At 48.2% G+C, this 24418-nt stretch overlaps 10 protein-coding genes across 10 annotated transcripts; 3 read left to right on the top strand and 7 right to left on the bottom strand.

Annotated features, from left to right (window-relative positions):
* Positions 1-280: 280 nt before the first annotated feature.
* N7496_002289 (aldo/keto reductase) lies at positions 281-1922 on the top strand (the record flags this gene model as incomplete). Its single annotated transcript, XM_056695220.1, has 11 exons — positions 281-388; positions 439-531; positions 598-723; positions 775-849; positions 906-971; positions 1027-1053; positions 1116-1218; positions 1276-1422; positions 1483-1526; positions 1582-1838; positions 1898-1922. 11 exons carry the CDS (start codon positions 281-283, stop codon positions 1920-1922), a joined length of 1071 nt encoding a protein of 356 aa, XP_056557432.1.
* Positions 1923-2533: 611 nt separating this feature from the next.
* Positions 2534-3720, bottom strand: N7496_002290 (sugar transporter; the record flags this gene model as incomplete). The annotated part of the gene is made up of 5 exons (XM_056695221.1): positions 2534-2753; positions 2826-2957; positions 3006-3225; positions 3275-3360; positions 3413-3720. The coding sequence occupies 5 exons, from the start codon at positions 3718-3720 to the stop codon at positions 2534-2536; spliced, it is 966 nt and encodes a 321-aa protein (XP_056557433.1).
* Positions 3721-5216: 1496 nt separating this feature from the next.
* N7496_002291 (SDR family NAD(P)-dependent oxidoreductase) lies at positions 5217-6396 on the bottom strand (the record flags this gene model as incomplete). Its single annotated transcript, XM_056695222.1, has 7 exons — positions 5217-5309; positions 5362-5501; positions 5553-5646; positions 5696-5859; positions 5907-6022; positions 6069-6282; positions 6345-6396. 7 exons carry the CDS (start codon positions 6394-6396, stop codon positions 5217-5219), a joined length of 873 nt encoding a protein of 290 aa, XP_056557434.1.
* Positions 6397-8151: 1755 nt separating this feature from the next.
* On the bottom strand, positions 8152-9416 carry N7496_002292 (uncharacterized protein; the record flags this gene model as incomplete). Its single annotated transcript, XM_056695223.1, has 4 exons — positions 8152-8599; positions 8662-8779; positions 8837-9215; positions 9273-9416. 4 exons carry the CDS (start codon positions 9414-9416, stop codon positions 8152-8154), a joined length of 1089 nt encoding a protein of 362 aa, XP_056557435.1.
* Positions 9417-10958: 1542 nt separating this feature from the next.
* On the top strand, positions 10959-12780 carry N7496_002293 (putative isoamyl alcohol oxidase; the record flags this gene model as incomplete). Its single annotated transcript, XM_056695224.1, has 3 exons — positions 10959-11218; positions 11275-11475; positions 11538-12780. The coding sequence occupies 3 exons, from the start codon at positions 10959-10961 to the stop codon at positions 12778-12780; spliced, it is 1704 nt and encodes a 567-aa protein (XP_056557436.1).
* Positions 12781-13278: 498 nt separating this feature from the next.
* On the top strand, positions 13279-14146 carry N7496_002294 (uncharacterized protein; the record flags this gene model as incomplete). The annotated part of the gene is made up of 2 exons (XM_056695225.1): positions 13279-13819; positions 13878-14146. The coding sequence occupies 2 exons, from the start codon at positions 13279-13281 to the stop codon at positions 14144-14146; spliced, it is 810 nt and encodes a 269-aa protein (XP_056557437.1).
* A 39-nt stretch (positions 14147-14185) lies between these two features.
* N7496_002295 (uncharacterized protein) lies at positions 14186-16989 on the bottom strand (the record flags this gene model as incomplete). The annotated part of the gene is made up of 4 exons (XM_056695226.1): positions 14186-14247; positions 14316-16184; positions 16243-16585; positions 16645-16989. 4 exons carry the CDS (start codon positions 16987-16989, stop codon positions 14186-14188), a joined length of 2619 nt encoding a protein of 872 aa, XP_056557438.1.
* A 1648-nt stretch (positions 16990-18637) lies between these two features.
* On the bottom strand, positions 18638-18850 carry N7496_002296 (uncharacterized protein; the record flags this gene model as incomplete). Its single annotated transcript, XM_056695227.1, has 2 exons — positions 18638-18666; positions 18700-18850. The coding sequence occupies 2 exons, from the start codon at positions 18848-18850 to the stop codon at positions 18638-18640; spliced, it is 180 nt and encodes a 59-aa protein (XP_056557439.1).
* A 952-nt stretch (positions 18851-19802) lies between these two features.
* Positions 19803-21531, bottom strand: N7496_002297 (glycosyltransferase family 20 protein; the record flags this gene model as incomplete). The annotated part of the gene is made up of 4 exons (XM_056695228.1): positions 19803-19941; positions 19999-20709; positions 20764-21136; positions 21228-21531. 4 exons carry the CDS (start codon positions 21529-21531, stop codon positions 19803-19805), a joined length of 1527 nt encoding a protein of 508 aa, XP_056557440.1.
* A 1010-nt stretch (positions 21532-22541) lies between these two features.
* N7496_002298 (uncharacterized protein) lies at positions 22542-23655 on the bottom strand (the record flags this gene model as incomplete). The annotated part of the gene is made up of 4 exons (XM_056695229.1): positions 22542-22960; positions 23040-23405; positions 23475-23487; positions 23572-23655. 4 exons carry the CDS (start codon positions 23653-23655, stop codon positions 22542-22544), a joined length of 882 nt encoding a protein of 293 aa, XP_056557441.1.
* Between the last annotated feature and the right edge of the window lie 763 nt (positions 23656-24418).

Here is a 24418-nt window from a genome sequence, read left to right on the forward strand (position 1 = left end):
TTCCAGATTCATCCAAAGTTGCTTCTATTTCCGACTGGGTTTCAAGAGACCCACATATTGATGCGGGGTCATTGTGATGGATGCTGCACTCGACGGAGCAAGCGGGTGGCGGAAATGGATGCGGATGGCGGGTCTCCGCAAATTCTATCGATTGTTTATGCTTGATACTAGCAGATAGTACTGAAGATAGTATCAGGTTATATTTCAATTCCATCTCCTTCATTATTGTATTAAATTAGCAGTCCAAAAATCGTCACCCTTTTGCCGAAACATCACAATCATGATCAAGAACCCAGCAGTCGCCGGTCGTACCGTACCCGTGGAATATGGCCACCAGAAGGAAGCACCTAAGATGCAATATGTTCGGCTTGGAAACAGTGGTCTGAAGGTAGAGATTGCAAATTAAATTTTCGAGGCAATTGCTTATCTGAGTGAAAGGTCTCCCGCTTGATTTTCGGAACAGCGACCTACGGGTCCAAATCTGATGTTGCCTGGCGTATCGAAGAGGAGGAAGCTCTCAAGCACCTCCAGGTACGATACAATATCATTAAAAGGGAATCCAATTTCCAGTCTTATTTCTAATGTGCAACAAAACAGAAAGCTTGGGATGTAGGTTTCAATACCTTCGACACGTCCAACTTCTATTGCAATGGAGTTAGCGAAGAAATTCTTGGGAAATTCCTCCAGAGAGTCCCGCGAGAGGCTGCCGTCATTATGACCAAGGTACGGGCACAGCTGAATCTTTTCTTCATATTTTTTTCCTAATAGATCTAGGTTCACTTTCCTGTCGGCGATTCCACCAAGTCAGGACCCGCGGGGCTGACGCTTTCGTCTGGAAATAACAGAAAGGTAACTGCTTCCCGCTTGAATCTGAAGGACCAGCTTCCGGTCGCTGATCTTTCTAGCACATTTTTGATAATGTTAAAAGTGCACTCAAACGCCTTCAAACTGATTACATCGACGTTCTTCTGGTAGGAGAATTCATCTCGTCGTCTATTTATAGAGTCCAATCACTTACGGTTATAGCTGCATCGTTTCGATTATGAGACACCAGTAAGTGTCATCCAGCTTCTAGAATATATGCGTGCGAACTTCATAAATTAACATATTACCAGATCGAAGAAACCATGCAGGCTCTCCACGATGTCGTCCAAGCTGGATACGTTCGGTATATTGGCATCAGCAGCTGCTGGGCTTGGCAATTCCATGCAATGCAGAGTAGGAGAATCACCTTATTATAAATTATCGAGAAATTGATTCTAACATATAAACTAGACTATGCGATCTCGAACAGACTGACTCCCTTTATCGTTTGTCAGAATTTTTACAATTTGCTGTACCGTGAGGAGGAGCGGGAAATGATGCCTCTCCTGAAGTACCTCGGAGTGGGCTCCACCCCCTGGAGCCCAATGGCAAAGGGCCGTAAGTTTTGACTGTACTACATTGGCCATGTTTTTTTTCTAATCACAAGCCGGCTACAAGATCTTACTCGGCCATTGGATCGTGCTTACGAGACTGTTCGCTCGGTATGAGACTGCTCGTTTTTGTGAATACCCAGTGCGAACTACTAACGGTATATAGACTTCTGACGCGTACCATGATGAAGCTATAATGGGGGTTGAGTGGGAAAGAGAGATCAACAAGCGTGTCGAAGAGCTTGCGAAGAAGCGTGGCCTCCCTATGGCTAATATCGCTCTAGCATGGGTTCTCCACAAAGATTCAGTTGCGGCTCCTATCGTTGGTTGTTCGAAAATCGAGAGAATTGAGGAAACACTTGCCGCATTGAACGTGAAGCTTTCCGAGGAGGAAATCAAATACCTCGAAGAGCCTTACCAGCCGTGAGAACCTTGGCCCCCCTTCAATAATCTTCATTTCCGTTCACTGACAAATCCTCTAGACGTCCCACTGTCGGCTTCACTTAAGTAAGAGCCAATTTGATTTCTATAGGTAATTTTCCGCGTGCATGGTATACTTGCATGCTATGCCGTGGCGAGATTCGAAATTACCAAACCTAGGGACCAACGCATCTTGACGATGGACCAGATTTTAAATATATTCATTGAAATCAAATAGATTGAAATCAAATAGCTTTCCAGTATCACGCGTGCCAAAAAATTATATTAGACAGTATTACTCCTGCGACTTGAGAGGTTGTGTTTCGGGCTATCTAAACCGGGAACCGATGCCCCCAAATGAACATCTTCTGCATTATGGATTGATGGAGATTTCCAGTCACTAGAATGGCATTTCCAGATTCATTGACGTTTTCCCACTGTATAAGGTGGTCTTCGTTGTGTTGTACCAGATATCTCTCATCTGAGGCTCCCACGTGCACCGTGCTAGGGTCCCTCAATATACTGGCTTTCTCTTGATTCCTTTGCTTCCAGTGCGATTTCGTCTACTTGAAATTTGATCTAACTGGATTTTCAAGCTGAAGCCACAGTGTGAAAATTCTCATTGCGTTCCGTTGACATCTAAGGTTCACGGAGATCTCGTTGCTCTATTCAAAATTTCCCTTTCCTCGCCTTTAATATCAAGCAATCTCAATGTGAGAGCTTTCCCCATTGCTGTCACCCTCCTTGGACACATTATTATCCCGATTTGGTAGACTTCGAATGTTGACAGCCCCTTTCACCGGTAGCCCGTTCTCAAAAACTTCTGAGATCTCTTCTATGGTCAAATAGCGAGTTTCCGGGAAATAGAAATAAATCACCACAATAAACCCAGCCAATATAGCAATGTATATCCCATAACTATATGACGTCAATATGAGACCTTCCGGGGTGTTTAATACTATAGCAAGAGCGGAAGGGGCATAGTCTTACTATTTCCATCCGATAGCATCCATGGCAATAGGGTTGACAAAGGTATTGACTGTCACGGCAACATTTTGAACCATGATAAAAATTACCATTCCTTTCATTCGCAAAGAAAACGGCAGAATCTCAACGGGGTACCTAGATTTGATTAGTTTGACTCATTGAAAAATGTAAGATCAGACTTACGCAAATTGAAGAGGTGTCCAGGCGACATCATATGCTCCGAAAAAAAGGAAGAGAAAGGGAATGACGGCAATTCCCACGGAGCTCTTGTGATGCGTAGCATACTCGCCTGAGAGTGCCATTGTAAATATGTAAGAAAATAACATCCCGCAATTGGAGAAGAGCCAGAGGAATCGACGCCCAAGTCTCTCAACAAGAAGTGCGGAACAACACGATATAATCACTACATAATCGTTAGTAGTTGGCGAATTGAAGATAACTGGGTGTCGTACAGTTCCAAATCTGAAGCCCGGCATTGATACCGGAAATTTTAGCAGATGAATATATGCCAATCTGGTGAAGTGTTGGTGACAGGTAGCTAGGACTTCATTAGCCATACTGTTTAGGTCCAATGGAAAGAACAAACCAACTAATTCACGATGCCGTTCCCTACCCAGTTCGTGCCTACGCCCACAGCAACTAAAATCAAGAGTCGATGGCGATTAGCATGGGTCTTGGTGAAGTCCATGAAAGAAACCTCGCTGCATGACTTCTCGAGATTCAATGCTGCTTCAATCTCCTGGAATTCATATTGAACTAATGGGTCGTCTGTGTGGCCATTTGCATGGTATTTTGACAATATAGCCAGACCTTCTTCCTTACGACCTTTGCTGATCAACCACTTCTCCAGGATCAGATGTTTCGGATTCTCACAAACGGTAATTAGATAGGGACACATACTCGAGGAGATTCAGGACATCTAAGAGTTGCCAGCAAGACAAAGATCGGGCCGACTAGCTGGAGATAGCATGGAACTCTCCAGGAGTAATTGTTCTCAATATAAAGGCAGCCGACTAGCAATAAAATCAGAAATTTGCTTCGTCAGTAACCATATTCCAGTAATACTCACAACAGATCCACGAAGATGTTATGCTGGCAATGTCTTTCAAGTATTAGCCCTGCTAGTTAGGCGAAGTATGATCAATCGACCTACAGTAAATACAAGTGTCTAGATCACTGTGTCAACAACAAAGCCTTTCCGACATCCTTGGTAAGTTTTCACTCACAGAAACCTGCAATCTTGGAGCGGTATCGAGGATGAGCAATTTCTTGCAGTAATGTAGGACCAGTCGCCAAACACAGGGCGATGCCAATACCAGTCACGGCCCGTCCACCACAGTACATGGCCAGGTTGATAGCTGCTGCATTCAGGGCAGAGCCAATCATCTTTTTTTTTCAGCGTTTAAAAATAAGCATTGTAGTTATTTCTTCAAACTTACAACGGTGATAACTCCTGCCCAAACAGCAGCCCGTCGACCCCATCTATCAGCGATAATATCTGCTGCCCATGAGAAACTGTTGGCCATGTCAGTACAAGAAATAGCATATGTTTAAATAACATACAAGATAGCAGGGACAAATAAACAAGCACTAATGCCACCAAGCCTGTAACCAGTCGGGTAGTCGAGAAATTCTTGCCATCGATCCATAGCTTGGAGGCCATTCATTAGGCTGCCATCATCTTGTATACTCAGCATCACAAATCCGGTATGGATCCTCACTGTGACTCACAGCCATTTACGAAGGTAACACCACATAGCCCGATGCAGTGCCAGATATTCGCTCGGAGACCTGAGCATCGAAATGAGAATTATACCAACCCTCCATGTCGGCTTCTCAGTGGTTTTTGATTTTGCAACAATGCCAAAATGATGAAATATTATATGCGGGAAAAATAACTCTCTGCTCCCCGCAAATAAATATGATAAACAACCCATGTACAGCTAAGCCATTGACGCAAACGTTCATGTTCAGCATTGTTGATAGAAACAGACGAAGCGGATGGCGGAAGACGGATGCGATGCGGGACATGCGTCAATTACCCAGTCTAGCAACTTGGACCCCATGACTTTGTTCAGACATGTACCCCGCAGACTCGTTTACAATGTAGAGGGAATTGAAACAAAACAATGAGCACACTAGAGAAAGTATCACCCTTGTTACTGATCAAGTCTAGAGCACGATTGAATTAACCATTGACACTTTTCGATGACTTCTCCACCGCTTGGGTCAAGATTCACCAGATGAATCCTATTTCTGACTATCTTAATGACAGCTCTGAAGTTCCATATGATAATCCCTTTGACTGATAGATTTACAGTAGAGAATCTGAATTTTCAAGGTAGTGACAATAAATTTGAGATGAATTTAACCTATGGTAACTATTAAGGTAGTCTAGACAGAAGAAGGATGGCGAAGCAATAATCCACCATCAACTACCATAACATGACCCCAGATGTAGCCATTAACAGACAAGTTGAGAATAGCCTTGAAGATAATTGTTAGAGAGGTCTTCCTGGATTATATGGTTACCTCTTACAGATGCAAATTCCTCATCAGTACCTGGGCGGCTGGCTTTCGCACCGACACGCTTCATTTCCTTCTGAAATGCGTCCAAAGGCCATGGGCTTTGGTTCTGGGGGTCCAGAGAGTTGGTCGTTAACTCGGTCGGGAAGTAGCCTTGGGGATGGTCAGTCAAGTCTTGTTGCGTAACCTAGGTACGATTAATACCTGGGGCGATGGCGTTGACGCGAATTTGGATGTTTTCATGGCTTAGTTCACATGCCAACATCCGAGTTAAATGGATGACAGCAGCTTTGCTGGACTAAGAATTTTTAGCTCATGAATATGATATTACAGCTCTGGGTGCTCACATTGTAGGAATACTGGCTGTTCTGGGACCATTTTGTGAAGCCACTAATGGAGGCAATATTGATGACATTACCAGGAACCTGAGCAGGACTCGACTTTGCCCTTGCCAGCAGTGGCATAAATGCCGCAGTCACAAAATACACCTGGGTGCAGTTTGAAAGGTATGCTGATTTTCTGTTAGTGACTTCCTGTACTCAGACAAACATAGCATACCTTTCTGGAAATCATCATCAATGCTTTCCGCAAACATAGCCCTTCCATATATCTCGGGTCCATCAGAGGCGGCTGCGGCCGCACGACCTGTACCAATCCCTGCATTATTGACCAGTCTGGGACCGTCAGCTTTCGAACTTGATATAGGCTAACTCAACTCACACATTCACATAACCGGCTTCTCTTTCGACAATCTCAACTACTTTCTGGATGCTCTCTTTAGAAGTCACATCCATTTCAATTGGTATGATGGCACCCTCGCTCGACCCCAAAGAGTCGGGCGATCCATGAATAGAGGCGCTCTTGTCTAGCACCTCTTTCCGACGGCCTGTTATGTAGACCTTTGCGCCATTGGCCGCCAGAGCGCGGGCGGCAACTTGATAGATTGTGTTAGCTCAAAACAGCTTCTTTTCTCTTTACCCACCGTGTGTTACTTACTCAGTCCAAGGCCTGTGCCACCACCAGTCACCACTGTGACCCAGCCTTTCATATCGAACAAGGCCGTAGCAGACAGAGGATGGACGGAAGACATAGTTACAGTGATCGTTTCAAGAGCTGCCTGGGTTGGGAATTCTTCAAAATCTCTGTTTTACAGGTTTCAGCGACACTTAAGCGGAGTAGAACGACTTTATCAATTGCCATTATGCTCTTGGAGTCGGTAATGTTCCGCTTGCCGCTACCCGCCAAATTAGACCACATAGGCGGAGGCGGCGTTGTGCTCAAACTTTTGGAGAAATAGAGGCCAATACCAATTCTTGAATCGCCCCGGATAATGCGGCAAGGCTCGGGCTCTGACATCTTAGATGGACGTTACTATGTAGCTTTTGAGCCATGACCAATGGTTGTTCGATGAATCTTAGCCTATCGGGAAGGCGCGAAATCACGAGATCAGTTAACAGTAAAATGTACAATCAGGCTTTCTATGTCCATATTGCCTACGCTTTTAATATTTAAATCCTTTGTTGCCCTTTGCATCTTGTTTTCCTTAGGACCCCTCACTTCAAGATAGTCGCCATCATCTCATATCTTCGAGTCCCTAGATTACCAGGACATTTGCCTTGAGAAAACCCCTTCCATACTGTAAACATTGGAGGCTTGCTTTGCGATATAATCAAGAAATATAGCAAAGATATTCCCAATCACTAAATCGGTCCATACCGACGGATTCATAGTACAGTGTCCATTGTCCGTTCGAAGGGTTGTATCTCGACCTGATAAGTGGACTTTTCTAACACACTTAGCACCGCTTCCTCCCTTTAGAAGGTCCTTCTTCATTTCTCAGGCACGATTTCAAAAATAATCTTCCAGCGAATCACGTAAGAGATGAAATTGAAGTCTGTTCTCGACCTCGACTTATAAAACGCCACTACATAATGACTTCCACAACGGAACGAAGCTAGACTTGTCCTTACACTTATACCCTTTTCCCATGCAATTGTCTGGACATCCTACATCGGAGATTGACAAGATTTGAATCGCTATCACTCCTTTTCAACAACACCCTCTCGATCAAAATCAACGATAAGGAAACCAGAAATTCCAATCCGGTTTTCCCAAGTATGAATCCAACGTTATCACAAGAGACCTCGGTCCCCACTGATCAACACGATTTCACGGATCCGCTCTCCACGTAGATCGGATACTTCTCAAAAATGGCCCCTGCGCTGCTGATCATCAACGGTTTCAGCGTGCACCGTCCCAGGCCGTCGGTATCCCGACCGGCAGCCCTTTGGTGGAGTCGCAAATCCGGCGTGGGTCTCACAGGGTGCAGATCTGCTGCACGATGTGCTGTTTGAATTTCAGTTGCAGACTGATAACTCTCAGAGTCGAGGTGGCGAGTTGATGCAATTTTGGTTCGTGAGATGTTTGACTTTACGTTCTCCCCGTTGGGGCTAGTAGATCCAACAACAGAATGAGAGACTGGTGATTGTGGTATGACAGGTCTGCAATTCAAAACGAATTGATCTATCTCTTTATTTTAAGGTGTAACTATTTAATGGTCTAGATGACGCATCGATGGATCCCGAGCCACGAGTGAAAAAAACTTAGAAATCCACGTGGTGAGATGCACACGTGGGAAGTATAAATGTATAATTGAATCTCAAACATTATCGTAGCTATGTAATGCTAGTCTAGACGCTATGAAACCAGTGCATATATGCAATCGTAAAAACGTTGATCTTGACAGAGAAAAGGGATAAGAAAAGGGAGGGAAAGAATGAAGAAGTGGATAATGATACAGAAATCAAAGTCTCCGATGTTGATCATCAGAAATCACCGAGATTTCGACCTGTTTGGTGATACCGGGGTACTCCCTCTCAGGCGTGTCGGGTCGTCCACCGATGGTAGTGCTGGTGTGCGTACTGTGATCCAGGATTCGCTCGACGCTGCCATTCTCCAAGTTGTGAGACTTGTTGAATCGTCGTGCCATTTTGGAGTGGTTCGTCTCGTTTCCCGCAGTGCGGTGAGCGCTGAAAGGTCCAGAGAGTTCGTAGGAACGGGTGACGCTGGAGAATTTTCGGACGGAGGATATAACCAAGGGGCGAATGCAAGGAATAGAGGAAGTGATGATAATGATAGCGTTCTCGACGTAACCCCAGCGAATCAGTTCAACGCCGCCAGTGGCACCAAGGTTAGTAATGCCGGGAAGCTGGTTCAGTTTCGTGGTCTTGATAATGGAGGCAATCATCGCACTATGGTTCAAATTCACGTTAGTTTGTTTTCGTCAAAAAGCTGGGAGGTATTAGAAACGTACATGAAACCCATACTCAAAAGAACGATAAGGCCGATCTTGATGCGCAGTTTGAGATTGAGATTCCAGAAAACCACCGTGGGGAAGACCGCGAGGAAGAGATCAGTGGCCGAGTTGAAAGCTTCAAAAGAATTAGTCTTTCCATTTCCCCCCTTATCCAAAAAGCCAGGAAACGTACTGTTAGAGTAATAGGCGAACTTGATGACCGCTGCAGTGTCACCACAAGTGGTATTCATAGCCGCCTCGAGGTCCCACAACGCCCTCACATCGCGACAGATGCTCAGAGGCAGCACTGCCGAAGTGATATTTCCCGCTGCCCCAATCGCCAGAACCACCCAAAGAGCAATCTTGTATGATTTGTTCGTGCCGAGAACCGCGCAGAGGTAGATAATGAATCCGGAACGGGCGATGGTGGTGCTGAATGTAACGAGAGGAACCTGGATAGCGATATATTTTAAGACTAGCTCAGAGTCCTGCGTAGCCAACTTGGTGAGATCACCACCGAAGCCATGTTCCACGCAAAGACTGAGGAAGACCGTCGATGCAATGATAAGAATCTATGCTAAGTCAACGAGGTGCGCATGCCAAAGGCGACAGAAACTAATTTATCATACCTGTGCAATGATCATCAAGACATCGTCGGCGTAAAACCGCTTGATCTTAATCTTTGCAAAGACCCTCAAGACAACGATCAGCGCCGCAATGATCACCGCGGCCCAGATACCCCTTTCTAGGGAGTGGCCGTTACTGTTTGACATGTTGATGATCCCTTCGGCCGGAGAAAAAAACAGTGGAGACGAACAGAACCCCTAGAACTGCAGCATAACCGTTGCAAAGTGGTGAGACAGCACGCGTCCCTTAATAACAAATCCGTTGCAGCAGAACTCCAGTTCAAGAACCGGAAGGATTTTGGGGGTATGGGAATTATACTTTTCAGATGCCCATGTTACAATTTCAGGGAAAGGAAGCTGAAAGGCTGTCCCTGAATTGCAACGTGCGCCACTAGAACCTTCACACTAGAAACGACCCTTTCGGCGGGGAACGGGAAACCAAGAAAAGGTTTACGTGATACTTCCATGGTAGACGAGGAGTGGGAACCCCGGATACGCGGCGAGTGGCCTCTAGCCAAGCTAACTCATGCCCAATGAGACCAGGCGAGCGCTCTCCAGCCCTAAAAAGCATCCATGGTCCGGCCTGGCTTCGGCATGTAGAAAATTGTAGATATAGCGAAGCCGTTGGTCCAAGCAAACTCTCATAAAATGGACACTGGACATACCCACTTGGAGCTCCACTTTAGGTCCTACTTTTGGTAAAGCTTGGTTTAGATACTCCCAAAATTTGGGCTGGAATCCACTTTCCTTGCGTATACAATGTATTGATTGGCTGCCAACCGCCTTACCTGAGACAACCGATCGATCGGATCCTGGCATGTTGACTGAAAATTGCGTAAAGAAATTTGCCAGGCCTCCGTTGGCTTCCGCCGAGGAGCCAGGACTCGCTGATTTCAGTCCGCAAATATCATCCAGGTGGTTACGGTGGCTTGCCTAGTTTCGATAGTTAAAGCTTTTCACCGCCCGGTGAAGAGCTTGAAGAATCTTTTCTGGAAGGTCACTACCGCGTTCTAATTCGTAGTAACAGGACTAACGGGACTAAGAGTATACTAAGAGTACTAAGAGTAGTAACTAGAGTACGGAAGAATATTCTGCAGCTGCAGGGATTAAATTGTGGCGAAAACTAAATTATGTATACGGAGTGCAGTAGCCCCAAAGGTACTTTCTAAACCTTGTATACACTGCCACTCGGCTGTCTTTTCCATTTGAATGGATCAACCGATAGTCCTCCGTGGCATGTAGTACTCCGTTCAAAATACTTGCATATCCTGAAACCAATTCCCCCAACTTTATAGAGCTTGTAGAACCTGTGATGCATGGAGAGACCCAGAGTTCGTCCGTCGGCTTAATGCCGGCAAACCCGACGAATCCGTCCCAAATGGAATATATCCAGTGCAGTTACAATGCCGAAATCCACTTTAGTGCACCACGTTTCTCCTGCTCCATCCGTCGTCCGTACTATTTTGTCCAAGCTAGACGCTCTGGGGAAAATCTCCGATCGGTGGTGAGACCCTCTTCGAGTCCAGGCCGAGGTGCTTGGTGACCATCCAACATTCCATAAAACCTCGAGCATCGCGACCGTTTTCCCCCCTGGCGACGATTTAAACTCGCGATCGGCAAACATTCCTCCCATTTCTGGTCGGCAAGCCAACTCCAGTCTTTGACTTTCCACCACTCTTCAACTCCACTATGAAGGCCTGGTTGGTAACCGTTGCGGCTCTGGCCTCCACGGCCGTTGCCTCTCCATCGTGTGAACGCCGCAGCTCTTCGTGCCGCTGCATGCCTGGTGATGACTGCTGGCCAGCTGCGTCCGCTTGGGCTTCGTTGAATAACACCGTTGGTGGTCGTCTGATCGCCACCGTCCCTATTGGCAGCCCTTGCCACGATCCCAATTATGATGCTGCTGCTTGCACGGCTCTGCAGAACACTTGGACGGAGCCCCAGCCTCAGTATGTCTTTATTTCCCCCTTTTTTTGTAATGAATTGACGCTAACCATATCTCCAGCCTGGCGTCCTCATCCTCGGTGATGCAGCTGTTCTTTGCCAACCAGACTTGCGACCCCTTCACTGCGGAGACCAAGGCTTGCACTCTGGGCAACTTCCCTGACTACTCCGTCAATGTCTCGTCTAGCGCTGATATTGTGGCTGCTGTCAACTTTGCCCGTGATAATAACATCCGCTTTGTGATTAAGAACACTGGTCACGAGTAAGTTTCTCGCAAAACTTAAAAACTTCGGGAATAAACCCCAACTGACGCGACCAAAATAGCTACCTGGGTCGCTCGACCGGTGCCGGTGCCCTCTCTGTCTGGACCCACCACTTGACTGATATTGAATATACCGAATGGTCGGACTCTACCTACCAGGGTCCCGCCTTCAAGATCGGCGCTGGTGTTCTGGGCTACCAGATCCTTGAGGCTGCCACTGACAAGGGTCTTGTCGTCGTTACTGGTGAATGCCCTACCGTCGGCCTTGCTGGTGGTTACACCCAAGGTGGTGGCCACTCTGCCCTGAGCACCGAGTTCGGTCTCGGTGCTGATCAGACCCTGGAGTTTGAGGTTGTCACCGCCGCCGGTAAGGTGGTTACTGCTTCGCGCTCCCAAAATTCCGATCTGTTCTGGGCTCTCAGCGGTGGTGGTGCTGGCAACTACGGTGTTGTCGTGTCCATGACCGTCCGGGCTCACCAGGATGCCACTATCGGCGGTGCTGCTCTCGAGTTCACTATCGCCAACATCACCACCGATACCTTCTACGAGGCTGTCGCTCAGTTCCACCAGCTGCTGCCCGCTATGGTTGATCAGGGTGTGACCGTCATCTACGAGATGACCAACACCGTCTTCATCATCAACCCCGTCACTGCCTACAACAAGACCTCTGCCCAGGTTGAGGCTATCCTGACCCCCTTCACCGACGCCCTCACCAAGCTTGGTATCACCTACGTGTTGGGTCTGACCCAGTACACTTCGTACTATGACCACTACAACAAGTACATGGGTCCCCTGCCCTGGGGTAACCTGGCCGTTGCCACTTATCAGTACGGTGGCCGTCTGATTCCCCGCGACACCCTGGAGAACAACTACGAGGGCATGGCCTCTGCCCTGCGCAACCTGACCGAGTCCGGCGTCATCGCCGTCGGTGTCGGCATGAACGTCACCAACCCCAGCAACGTCAGCAATGCCGTCTTCCCTGCTCTCCGCAACGCCGCCGTGACCATGCAGATCGGTACCGCCTGGAACGAGACTGCTCCTTGGTCCGAGATGGTCGCTGATCAGTGGAAGATCACTAATGACTACGTTCCCCAGCTGGAGGCCGTCACCCCCAACAGCGGCTGCTACCAGAACGAGGGTAACTTCCGCCAGCTCAACTGGAAGGATACCTTCTTCGGAAGCAACTACAGCCCTCTGCTCACCGTCAAGAACAAGTGGGATCCCAACTACTTCTTCTACGCCCTCAAGGCCGTTGGCAGTGATGCCTGGACTGTGGCCGACTCTGGCCGTATGTGCCGTGCTTAAATAAAATTTCGGAGTGGACGGTGTAGTTGTATAATATCGTCGTTAAACGACTTTATAATATCTGTATTGTGAAGCGCTCTATGGAATATAGATTTAATGCATTTTGTTCTAACGAATAAACTCGAAGAATAATTCAAATACTCACAATATCTTTTCTGTTCGCAATGATATGACTCTCAAGACAACTTTTCGACGTTCTAAGCTGTACTGATCAGTTCGCTTAGCCGTGGGGCTGAGCATCCTACCAGCCGCAGCGGACACCCTAAGCGGCAAAGTATATGACTTGGCAGCGGGCCAACAGCAGATCATCATTAACTAACCCCCTCATATCTCGTATTCGCCAGCTCTGTGAGCCTTTCAAGTATGCCTTACCACTCATTATTTTAGTGACTCATAATAACCGAGAAATCCATAAAATAGCTACCGAAGCCCCTCGCAATCCAAGTCAAACAACCAATCTACCACTTTTCGTCCTAGCCTAGTATAGGACCTATCACCATGTCGTTCAGACCAAACACGTCAAGGCCTCCAAACAAAATCGAGCGTCAGGGACTCGCAGAAGAAACCAAATCCCTGACACCCTCTATCCTTGACAGCACCAGTGCCACAAATGAAGCAGTCCTATACTCTCAACTACTCCCAGCCATCACAACAGCAAGCACCACAACCAAACCAAAGCTATCAGTCCAAAACATGGATAGCTTCACAGCAGCCAAAACAATTCTCGACGCCAATCCATCCGCCAAAATCGGAGTATTGAATATGGCCAGTGAAAGGAATCCCGGCGGAGGCTGGCTTCGCGGGGCCCTAGCTCAAGAAGAGGCATTGTGTATGCGCAGCACGTTGGCTGCGACTCTGTACAAACGATTCTATCCTATTCCCGTCCATGGCGCTATTTGGTCACCCAACGTGGCGGTTTTCAGGGATGAGATTGGGTCGTGGGGTCGGGTTTATCAGCCTAATGAGATCTTTTCAGTGGGCGTTATTAGTTTACCGGCTTTGAGACGTCCTGCTCTTACGATGGATAAGAAGAGATTTGGTGGGTGACATTGATACTTCCCCAATTATGATTGATGTTCAACGCTGATAATAAATAGCTCGCCCGCAGGATGTTGAGATCGTCAAGAACAAGATGCGACAAATCTTCCGAATTCTTGCGCAGAACAAGATCACGCATTGCGTACTCGGGGCCATGGGCTGCGGTGCATTCCAGAATCCTCCGAGCGAGGTTGCCAGGATTTACAAGGAGGTCCTCGAGGAAACCGAATGGAATGGGGTATTCGAAGAGATTATGTTTGCCGTCCTGGATACCAGGGGCGAGTCTAATCATGCCATTTTCTCGAGAGCCCTTATAAACACGATATAGAGGAATGGAAATTAGCTAGAGCTTAAATCAATATCAACGTTATATCTTCAAGGTCACCTCCTTCTCCGACATCCTATCATGCGGTGCTTTCCCATATCCCTCTGGCCCATCACAGCCAAACACCTCGGACATCGGGCTCGACCCGGTGGATTTCCCTCAAGATACCTACGAGCCTTACTGAACATCATAAACTTTGCACTCCATCGCTCGGCAGTATGCAACATAATCTGCCCTGGTACATCATTGAGAAATCCAGGACAGTCTATATCCTGAAAATGGCACGTTGACTTTCCAATGGGTACCTTCCATGGAGTAGTCTGTAGCACGATGAGCTGCCAATCACCAAGGAAACTCAGACGTGCCCTATTGAAACGATCGTATGCCCTTAAGCCCCGACTGTTGTTCTGTTCAGATCGAGCAATCTCAAATGCTTCGCTGACTCTATCGAGTAATTGTGGGAAATCCCCGGCATAGTTGATTATAGTGGAAAGTTCGAACCACCGGAGACAAAGCTGAGTGCGCAAGAAAGCAGTCAGTGTATCCAGTGTGTTCTCTGCCTCTTCGAGTAAGGGTGTTGGGAGATGCTGCAGATGGGACTCTCGTATCTTCAGGGCATCCCATAAACAGTATGCCATTGGGAAGTAGCATTCAGACCAGTGGTCGGGGCTTGGCTCTGAGTAATCGCTCTGAAGGGCGTGTAAATGCAGTTCTGAGTCTAGACATTTCGTAAAGTACCACACAGCCACAGCGCCTCTGTGAAGTCCTCGCACCTGCCGAGTCTGTATCAGCTCTGGGATTCTCCCGTTTTTGGCCGGCCCGGTAGAGTCTGCGAGATACTGATAGACGGATAGATGGACAAATCTCAATTCATACGTGTGTTCTGTCGGACGCAACACTTCGATCAAAGGCGCGCCGAGCTTCTCTGCCAATTTCGGCACATCAAACGGCATGTTCCCTCCATTGGCGAACCGGAATACCAGATCCAGCATGCCCTGTTGAATACTATCCGTCGTTTGAGCAAGGAAATCGGGCATATAGTTGCTAATATCTGCGCACAGAAACAGGTATCGAGCAAAGAGTTTCTCAGCATCGGACATTTTGGCCTCTTTTGTGCACAGGATATGATTATAGAGTTCTTCCAAGCCCGATGGAAGAGAATCAAGACTTGATTCAACAACCTCACGGCTTGGAGCACGCTCTATCTCGTCCAGGACAAGTCGCGCGTATAACCAAAGGCCATCAGCCTGCTCGGTGGTCTTGCTCACAACCCGGAGCCCGAGATCGGTAGTTGCGAGGTGAACCATCTTCCGAATCCGGCCTTCGGCGTACGCTCGTATTTCCACATTCTGGTTCGACTCCATGGTTACTATCAAGGGATCCGACGGTACATCCGAGGATAACGAAGCCAATGCGACTCGTGAAAAAAGAACTATCTTGACAGATCCATTGTTGGGGAGACTTCCAAGAAGATGACTGTTCGACGCAACCCAATCTTCACATTCGTCGATACCATCAAGGACAATGCAATGGGATTGACCATCTGCTCGAGAGGAAAGTTGATCCAGTACTTGTTTCAGCATTTTCATCACGTCCGTCAGAGAGTCTGCGACCACGCGCCCGCTTTGCTTGTACACAGGCATGATAATTTCTGTAATATCTGGATAGAGGTTGAGTAGTTGTGCGATAGTAGTTCTTGCAGCATGGATCATCATGTTTCGTTCAGAATCTTGCTTGTTGAAGAAGAAGTACACAACTCTTCCGGACTGGGATAGATGGTTCACCAAGTAAGCTGCTAGTATACTCTTTCCACTTCCAGGTCTTCCAATTACTTGAAGCATGGAATGGGATGCTACGTCCGTAGGCGAGCCGTCCGTCCCCGTGGATGAATCACCCCATGCTGAGGTATACCACTTTTTAAACCCCTCCGCTTGCAAAATCCAGTCCCCAGAGCCCTGGAGGTACTCTGAAACCCGTCGCTGAAGATCATCCTCAACACAAGCCGGTGCCAACCAACACTGTATCCGACGCACATCCTGTTCTGTACAACCCAGTAAGCCAATCAATCCCATATCATCCACGAAACTGGTATATCTCACCTTGTGTCTCAGCCAACAACATCTCCCTCGCATCCTTCGATTCCTGGAAATGCGCAGCCTGCGCCGCACGATCAACATTTAGCGCACGCTGATCAATTGCCGTCGAAACAGCGTCAAACTCCTTCCCAAATGGATTCGAAATATACCGAATGCGACTCGTTTCATATTTTGAGACGCAAGCACAAAGACGTAGTAATTCACAATAGAGACGTCCGATAGCATCGCGTACACCATCGTGTTCGGCGAAAAGGGTTTTTAGATTCTCATAGCGTTGTACAGAGTGGGCGATCTTGTCCACAATGATAACCAGTGTTTCTAGGGTTGCGAGATGCTGGCTAGCTATCTATAAGAGGTTAGTACTACTTTACGCCTGAGAAAGGGACAGGTTCGAGAGATACATACCGTGATTGCGACACGAAGCGGACCCCAAATGGGCGACGCGATGCCGGCGTTAACTTGTACGACAACATCAATCGCACCCTCAAAGCGTTTCAACGGATCAACCAACGGTCTCAGAAACTCAAGAATACGCGTAAACGATCTCCGCTTTTGCCCATTAAGAACTATACCCTCCAAACACTCCTCAACCGTCGTCGGGGCCTGGAATTGTTGCTGTTTCAACGGGTCCAAGTCCTTCACATATAGCGCAAGGGCATGTTCCCACAGGTCTGTGGAGGATGGTTGTGCAAGGAGCCTTGGTGAATTCTGGCTACGCCTGTGAAAGAAGAGAGATGATTTCGAACTCATAGTATATTGTCGAGTAATGTGACTTGGATTGAGTCCACTTGGGTCTAGATGAAGTCTGCTTCTGGCCTATGCTCACGGTCTGTCTTAGTCACAGTCAGCAGCGTTTAAGCGCTTTGCACTCTCTATCGCGGATTTAAGGTAACTTGTACGTCAAATGTCAAGACTTTGCGACAGGCACTCCTGATTACTCCTGATTGCGGAGCGTAGCGAAGCTTATCACGGGTTGAGTTAAGGTTGGGGTGGGGCGCTGAGGATTGATTTCTGCCGGGCGGTGAATTAGTTCTCTTGGATGGCTGTTGCCAATTATCAACAGATTTCTGGTATGATCAACATCATGGAATATTTTAGCGGAGACTTTGCAATAGACGTGCCAATCATTAGGTACATTATCAAGATAGTGTAGAGCCACGGTGTTCAGACATTTGCATTCGTTATGAAGAGTTGGAGCTTTGTTCTTGATTCCCTCTGAAGCCAGCCCGAGCTTCCATTGCTCTCAAACTGTCCCCATGCTATCTTGAGGAGAAACCCAACTTGGTAAGGAACTAGCCGACTGTACTATTCCGCGTGATCGTTGGCGATTGCAACAACATTTCGGGCTGTGATGACGAACCAGCTGGCGGAGGTAGGGAAGAGAGGCGCATATGATGATGAAATTTGCTTCAATGTTACTACGCCATATTTGTTGTCATTGGACACCTCCCAGAATACTTTAATTAGAGCAGGATGGGGAACAATCACTAACATGAAGACACTGGCAAGAGCCAGCTTATACGAGAAATCCGGCGTTGTCACTAAGGGCCATATGGTCGCTAATCGCAGAATGCTGGTAACGATGGTCCTTGATCATGATGAATTTTAGCGTTGTTGTAAGGGGTGTAGGAAATCCCGCAAAGGGGTCTCTAATTCATCTCAAGGGAGCGCAGGAGAGGACACTTACAGACACCCAATACAGAACATAGCTATCACGCCAATCTTCTGAATGAGGCGCATCTGAAGACCCCATACCACCCAGAACGGTATCAGGATCAATACTACGTCACTCAAAGTATTCGTGACTGCAGTTGCAAGATACACGGCGGGCCTATTGATACACGAACCGACGCCGAGGGGTACCGAAATATCCCAGCCTTTTTGCAATGGATTGCAAGCGAAGATAAGAGCCAAGGTCAGTGCTAGACTATATCCCAAGATGACGAAGGCGATCGCGTAGATGCTGTATACCCACCCTTGTGATGCTTTGAGAAGTCTGTAATACAGCATAAGCAAAGAGAGCTTGGCGAACGCGAGGCAAGGAATATAGATGACTGCAGCTGCCAGTACAACCTCCAAGGTTATGGCAAACAGCAGTTAGCACTTGGGCTTCTTGCGACACACGTTTTCACGGAATTCATACTTTGAGAAGTGTGTCTATTGTCCGAGGAGACAAATCACCGATGTGTCTTCCGATACCTCCGAAAGCATAGCCATCTGGTAATAATTTCCAATTCAGCAACTTGGCCCTTTACATATTCAATCCTACGAGACTTACATAGAATAGCGGTTTGCGTGCCGATTGATAGAGTCTTGCATATCAGGCCGACATTAAATCCAGTAATTCGGGGGGGGGGGGAAGCGGGTGCTGTTCTTACCCAAGCAAGGATAATGCATACTAATTGGGGCTCAACATGAGCTGAGTACCTGAAAATCTGTCATTAAGGCTGGATTACGTACCATCATCCCACCAGAACTTCCTCAATATCAGACCCTTAGTATACAACCGCATCACCAGACAGCTGGTGCTCAGAGATAGTCCAACAGCAACCAAAACCCGATTGGCTTCTTGCAAGAATGGAGTTGTGCGATCGGCGCCAGTAAGCTCCATGCTCTTCAGAGAGTCATTAAGCGCGAAGCCGTATCCTGTCTTGCGCCGACATTTAGAAGATGTACAAGGGTAACTCTGCATGAGACATTCAGGTGTGCTCTTGACGTATTATAATGACTCTAGTGGCGCTATCATATTGATTCTGGTACTCGACCTCGAACCTTACGGGGTGAATCATTACTTTTGCCACACAGAAAGGCCTGGCCAGCTTTGGTCGCGAGTGATGACATAGCTGCGCGCTGACTCCTCCAGTCGTTCCGTTGAACAGTAATTCCCGCCCAACCCGATCGCCCCAGCCACAATCGCGTATTCCTACCACCAATTCGCGCTGAATCCTCACTGAAATTAGCTACACAAGCCCGATCCTATTAACCGTGGCATTGACCACCCTACCCCTTCTAAACCGAAAGGGGTAGGGTGGTCAATGCCACGGTTAGCCCTTTCTGATATCAAAGACGATCGTATCCAATCTCTTCGCGCTGCGGCAAAGCTATACTTCTAGCTAAGCGCCAATTTACTTCAGCTAAGAAAATATAAAGTATCCAATCCATTTTCATATTGGATTATGCATACTAGAAAGGCCTTTGGAAGGTTGCCATTACACGCACTGACCGTCTCGTAATATGCATAGATCTCGTCTCCAGACCACCTCGACCGTAACCACAGTTCTGTTAAATCCAAAATACAAAAAGCAATATCAAAAAAGAGCCTCAATCTCAATCTTTATCATCTAATGAGAGAAGATAATTACCCCGACCCTTAACTATCTCCAACATACACACAAAGATAGAAAAAAAAGATGGTAAAAAAGAGCAATTCCCATGCAACCCAAAAGCACAAGAAATCAAGAAATCAAAATACATTTCGCCACATCCATGTCATGAGAGCATCTAAGTAAGATAATTCGTAGAAGGCATTCGCAGATCACAAAAAGCCCAAGCGTGAAGGAATTCTACGCGACCTGTTCCGGAGTGACGCTGCCGTCAGCGGAATTGGACGCACCCACGGCGAGCTTCTTTGCTTGGAACTTGTCGGCGGATTGGTTGGATATCCGGGTCAATTCGGTGACGAAGGATTGGCCCCAGAAAGCGCTGTGCGATGATTAGTATCGGTGCTGATTGCTAATGTTGGGGGTAGACGGAGCATACCTAGTGTATTTAGAAACATATTTGTCGAGCTTGGCAAAGTTCAGTGCACGCTGTTCGTCACTCATGGTGACGGCCTCCTGGTAGGCACCGGCCAGCTCCTCGGTGTTCCAGGGGTTCACGATGATACTACCGTTCAGACTTTGGGCGGCACCGGCAAACTCGGACAGAACGAGAACACCGTGTCGCTTCTGCTGAGTTGCAATGTACTCGTATGCCACGAGGTTCATGCCGTCACGAGTAGACGAGACAATGCATGCATCGGACACGGCGTAGAGGGCAATAAGTTCGTCAAAGTTGACGGACTTGTGGAGGAAATGAATGGGCATAAACTCAACAGTACCGAATTTCCCGTTGATGCGACCGACCAGTTCGTTCACCACAGCGCGCAGGTTCTGATATTCCTCGACATCCTGTCGACTCGGCACAGCCACTTGCACGAGGACGACCTTACCCACCCACTCTGGGTGGTCGCTAAGGAAAACTTCCAGCGCATGGAGCTTCTGAGGCACACCCTTAATGTAATCCAGACGGTCGACACCAACCATGAGCTTAACACCCTGAAACTTCTGCTCGAGCATAGCAATGCGCTTTTGCACCTTTTCCTTCTTGAGGCCCTCCTTGAACTTCTCGGGGTCAATACCAATGGGGAAAGCGCCACAGGTAATAATCTTGCCCTGGAACTCGATTCCATTAGGCGTCGTTGCAAGTCCCCTGCTCTTGTTAGTCAACCCACTCTGTAAGCCCATGGATAGCATTCCGACTCACAATAAACGCGAGCAACTGCTCAGGAAATGCCGGGTGTAGTCATAGGTGTGGAAACCGATCAGGTCACAATGCAAAACGCCCAAGAGAAGCTCATTGCGAACGGGAAGAATGCGATAGATCTCGCTACTCGGGAAGGGAGTATGCAAGAAGAAACCGATCTTGACGTTCTGCTTGCTGTCGCCGATCTCCTCACGCAGCATCTCCGGGAGGAGCATGAGATGGTAATCGTGGACCCAAATCAAATCTCCATCCTTGACTTCCTTGGCGATGGCTTTGGCGAACAGCCGGTTGGCTTCCTTATAGGCTTCCCAAGCCGACTCGTCAAAGGTAATTTCACCGGGGTGGTAGTGGAACAGCGGCCAGAGGATGGAATCTATTCGCAAAGAAGGCCGGGGTTAGTATGAGGTCTCCACCAGCGGATGATATCATAGCACCAGCAAGACCCGGAGCAAGGGCCAACTCACTAGAAAATCCGTTATAATGGCGATCGGCTAGCTCATCGTCAATAAACACCGGGACTGCACCGTATTCCTCCTTCAAACGCTGCTTGACCACTGGGATCTCGGCCTCGGGCACCTCTAGTCCGGGCCAGCCGTACCACTGAAAAGTGGTCGACTTGGACAATCCACTCAATCCACTGACCAGGCCACCCGAGGACATGGAGAAGTCATATTTGCCATCTTCAGAGCGCTTGATAGTAATAGGGAGACGGTTGGAGACGAGCAGCAACCGGGCCTCGTTCTGCTTAGGTTCTTCGAGCGACGGCATTGCGGGCGGAGAAGCGGAGCGAAGAGCCGATGGACAGGACGAGAGAGATGGGAATCAATGCGAAGAGGAGACAGGCGTCAAGATGCAAGTAAGACGAGGGAAGCAAATAAGAACGGAAGAAACTCCCTATAGCGTAGACCGCAAGGACACTCAATTAGCAAACGGTACCTTAAGTTTTTGTTGCCCCGCCACTGGGGCACGATCATAAAGAGAAGAGAAGGACCCTGACTCACGGAATTGAAAGCAACCGATCAAGCTGAAACCACCTCACCAAACCAGCAATTCTTTTTATTTTCTCGTCCGCAACAATCAAGCCAAAAGGGGGGCGGTTGTGGAAAGACGTCTCGACGTCAGGATGTCAAGACTGGATCAGCCAACAAGGGCGGGGGTGGGAGAAGGGGAGAGAGTGTGAGGTCAGCGTTTCCCCCCAAATTTCTTGGAATCAAAGCTACAGTGGAGCTCCTCAATAGCGCTCACATCAGGGCTGGGGAAGAATAAAGGGGAAAACAGGAGGAAGTAAGATATCCTGTTGTTTGTACTTGAAGATGATGATTCAAGGACAAAGCTGGTCTTTTCACGTTCTTCCAGCGTCGAGAGTTGGTTGAATCCTCCTGCAGGCCGCGTCGGGGTTTTAGCGTTTTAGCGCTGGTTTCCCCTCTTTTATTGTGTCACAACCTAGTAACTAACTAGTTAACTAGTTCTTAATTTCTAGTATGAAGTACACTATGTTCTATCTAATTCTGATTCACATCAATTCCTAGGATTCGCTGGCCTGTCAAGCCGCCTCGAGAATAACTGACACCAGCCACTTCCTTGATTGGGTCCTTGTCAATCCAGTCCTGCTACAAAATTGAACAACAGAATGACTGCAAACTGACGTCTACAGAATCTTACGTAACTTGAAATGGGGAAGGACCTGATACCTATATTGGGCTATCACATACGCCCAATGCATAGATGAATCTATAGCCCTGTAGAAACACTCAATATATCCAATTCTATAACCAAAATCACAACGCACTCCTCCCCCCAACCAACCTCCACGCCCCATCATCCCCCTGCACCGTCTTCCCCTCCCCCTCCAACTTGGCCAACACAAGCGACACCCCATGCGACGCCGGCAAATGCAAATTCTCCGGAACCCCAACATAAATCTGCTTCACCAGCTGCAGCGGTGTCCACGCCCGTCTCGGCTCGGGCTCGGGTTCACCCACCGCCACATCTAACTTGCCATACCGCAGCACGCGCAGGACTTCGTCCTCGCGCTGCTGCCGGTGCTGGATGTACTCGGCAATGCGGGCGGTTGCGCTTTCTAGGACTGCGCCGTGGCCCGGGTATCCGCGGCCCTGGACGCGGTCGCGCATACGGTGGAGACTGTCTAAGTAGGTTTTTAGGTCTTCGAAGACGGCGGTGCCGTGGCCGAGGACGTCTGGGTATAAGTTAGTACTCGGAACGTCTCAAATATCCCGATGCCACGGCAGCTATGCAGGGAGTAGGTCTATACGCACTATCACCCGTAAATATCGCATCCTCCTCCTCCAGCACAAACGCCATATGATCTTCCGTATGACCAGGCGTAAACAACGCCTTAAGCGTCGCCCCCTCTACCCGGAAGACCTGCCCATCCTTGATATCCGCATACTCACCCTCCGGCTCAGGGTGATGTTTAAATACCTGAGCCTCGGGACAGAGCCGCTTCAGATCGGGCAGGCCGCCGACATGGTCGCCGTGCCAGTGGGTGAGGAGGGCCTGGTGGACGGTGGCTTTTTCGTCGGTGAGGACGGTTTGGAGTTGTTTGGCCCAGGCTTGTTCGCCCTGCCCGGTGTCGATTAGGATGCGTTGGTAGCCGCGGCCGATAAGGTATGTGTTTGTTCCTGGGGGCAGTGAGTATATAGTGCGGGAGATTGGGTGCTAGAAGGAGAGAAGGGAAGGGCAGGACATACCTTGCAGTGTGAACTATACCAAGCACCGAGTAGAAGTACCTCTCGTCAGCCATCCTACTTCGTGACTATACTCTATTCCTCGAGTTGTGATGCTCACCTTCCCCGGGTTCCCGCCCAAAATCCTAATAACCGATGCACTGAGGCGCTCAACCTCCGGAAGAGCCACGAGCTGCGTCGCCATCTTCACTGGCTATGCTGTCGATTCCAGACCCAGTAAACCCGCTGAGCGAGGTCTAAAAGATCTTATAAAACAAGGCCGCCAAAGCCAAGCAATATAACCCGGCCAGAGGGGCGGGGAAGAAAGACGGAGGAGGAGTGATTCGGGGTATATCTCAGCACAGTCGTAATTGATAAAGTAGTCTATCGGAGTAAAAGCGTTCTCCGCATTCTGGACAATTGCCTTGTACGCTAATCACGGAATCTGCGAATCCGATTGCGCCGCAGTATCGCTGTTGGAATCGAGTTCATCTTTCTTCCCGCGGGGTTGGCGAGATGGGCCTCGGTAGATTAGCTCAGCCTGCGTTTATCCTCGGGAGGTCCACTTTGCATTATGCATGATTCTCTACACAATACAAGTCTACAGTCTACAGTGAGATGAACATAGATAGAACACAAGGAAATAGTGTATGCATGCTATCCTGAAAGACATACGGAAACAATGTAGTGAGAAAATCAGATAGTTATATCCATTGAGCCCACCCAAAAAGTAATCGGGAATCCAACGCGAGGCCTGAGGCCGGAAAAGACAAAAGATCATAAATTTTTCCCAGAGCACAACTCCTCATACCCGGCTCGAAAAAAGGGACAGACATGCACACACACGATGGTAGTGGTGTATCATCCTCCTCAGTACCACCCAAGTGGGATATGAAGAAAGTGACAATAGCCACTCTGCTCTCTTTCTCGGGTCGCTAAACACATCAAGAGAACGTAGTTTACACGGG

Source organism: Penicillium cataractarum (genome assembly GCF_028827025.1).
Source record: "Penicillium cataractarum strain IBT 29864 chromosome Unknown utg000002l, whole genome shotgun sequence".
In the NCBI taxonomy this organism is placed as follows: Eukaryota; Fungi; Ascomycota; class Eurotiomycetes; order Eurotiales; family Aspergillaceae; genus Penicillium; species Penicillium cataractarum.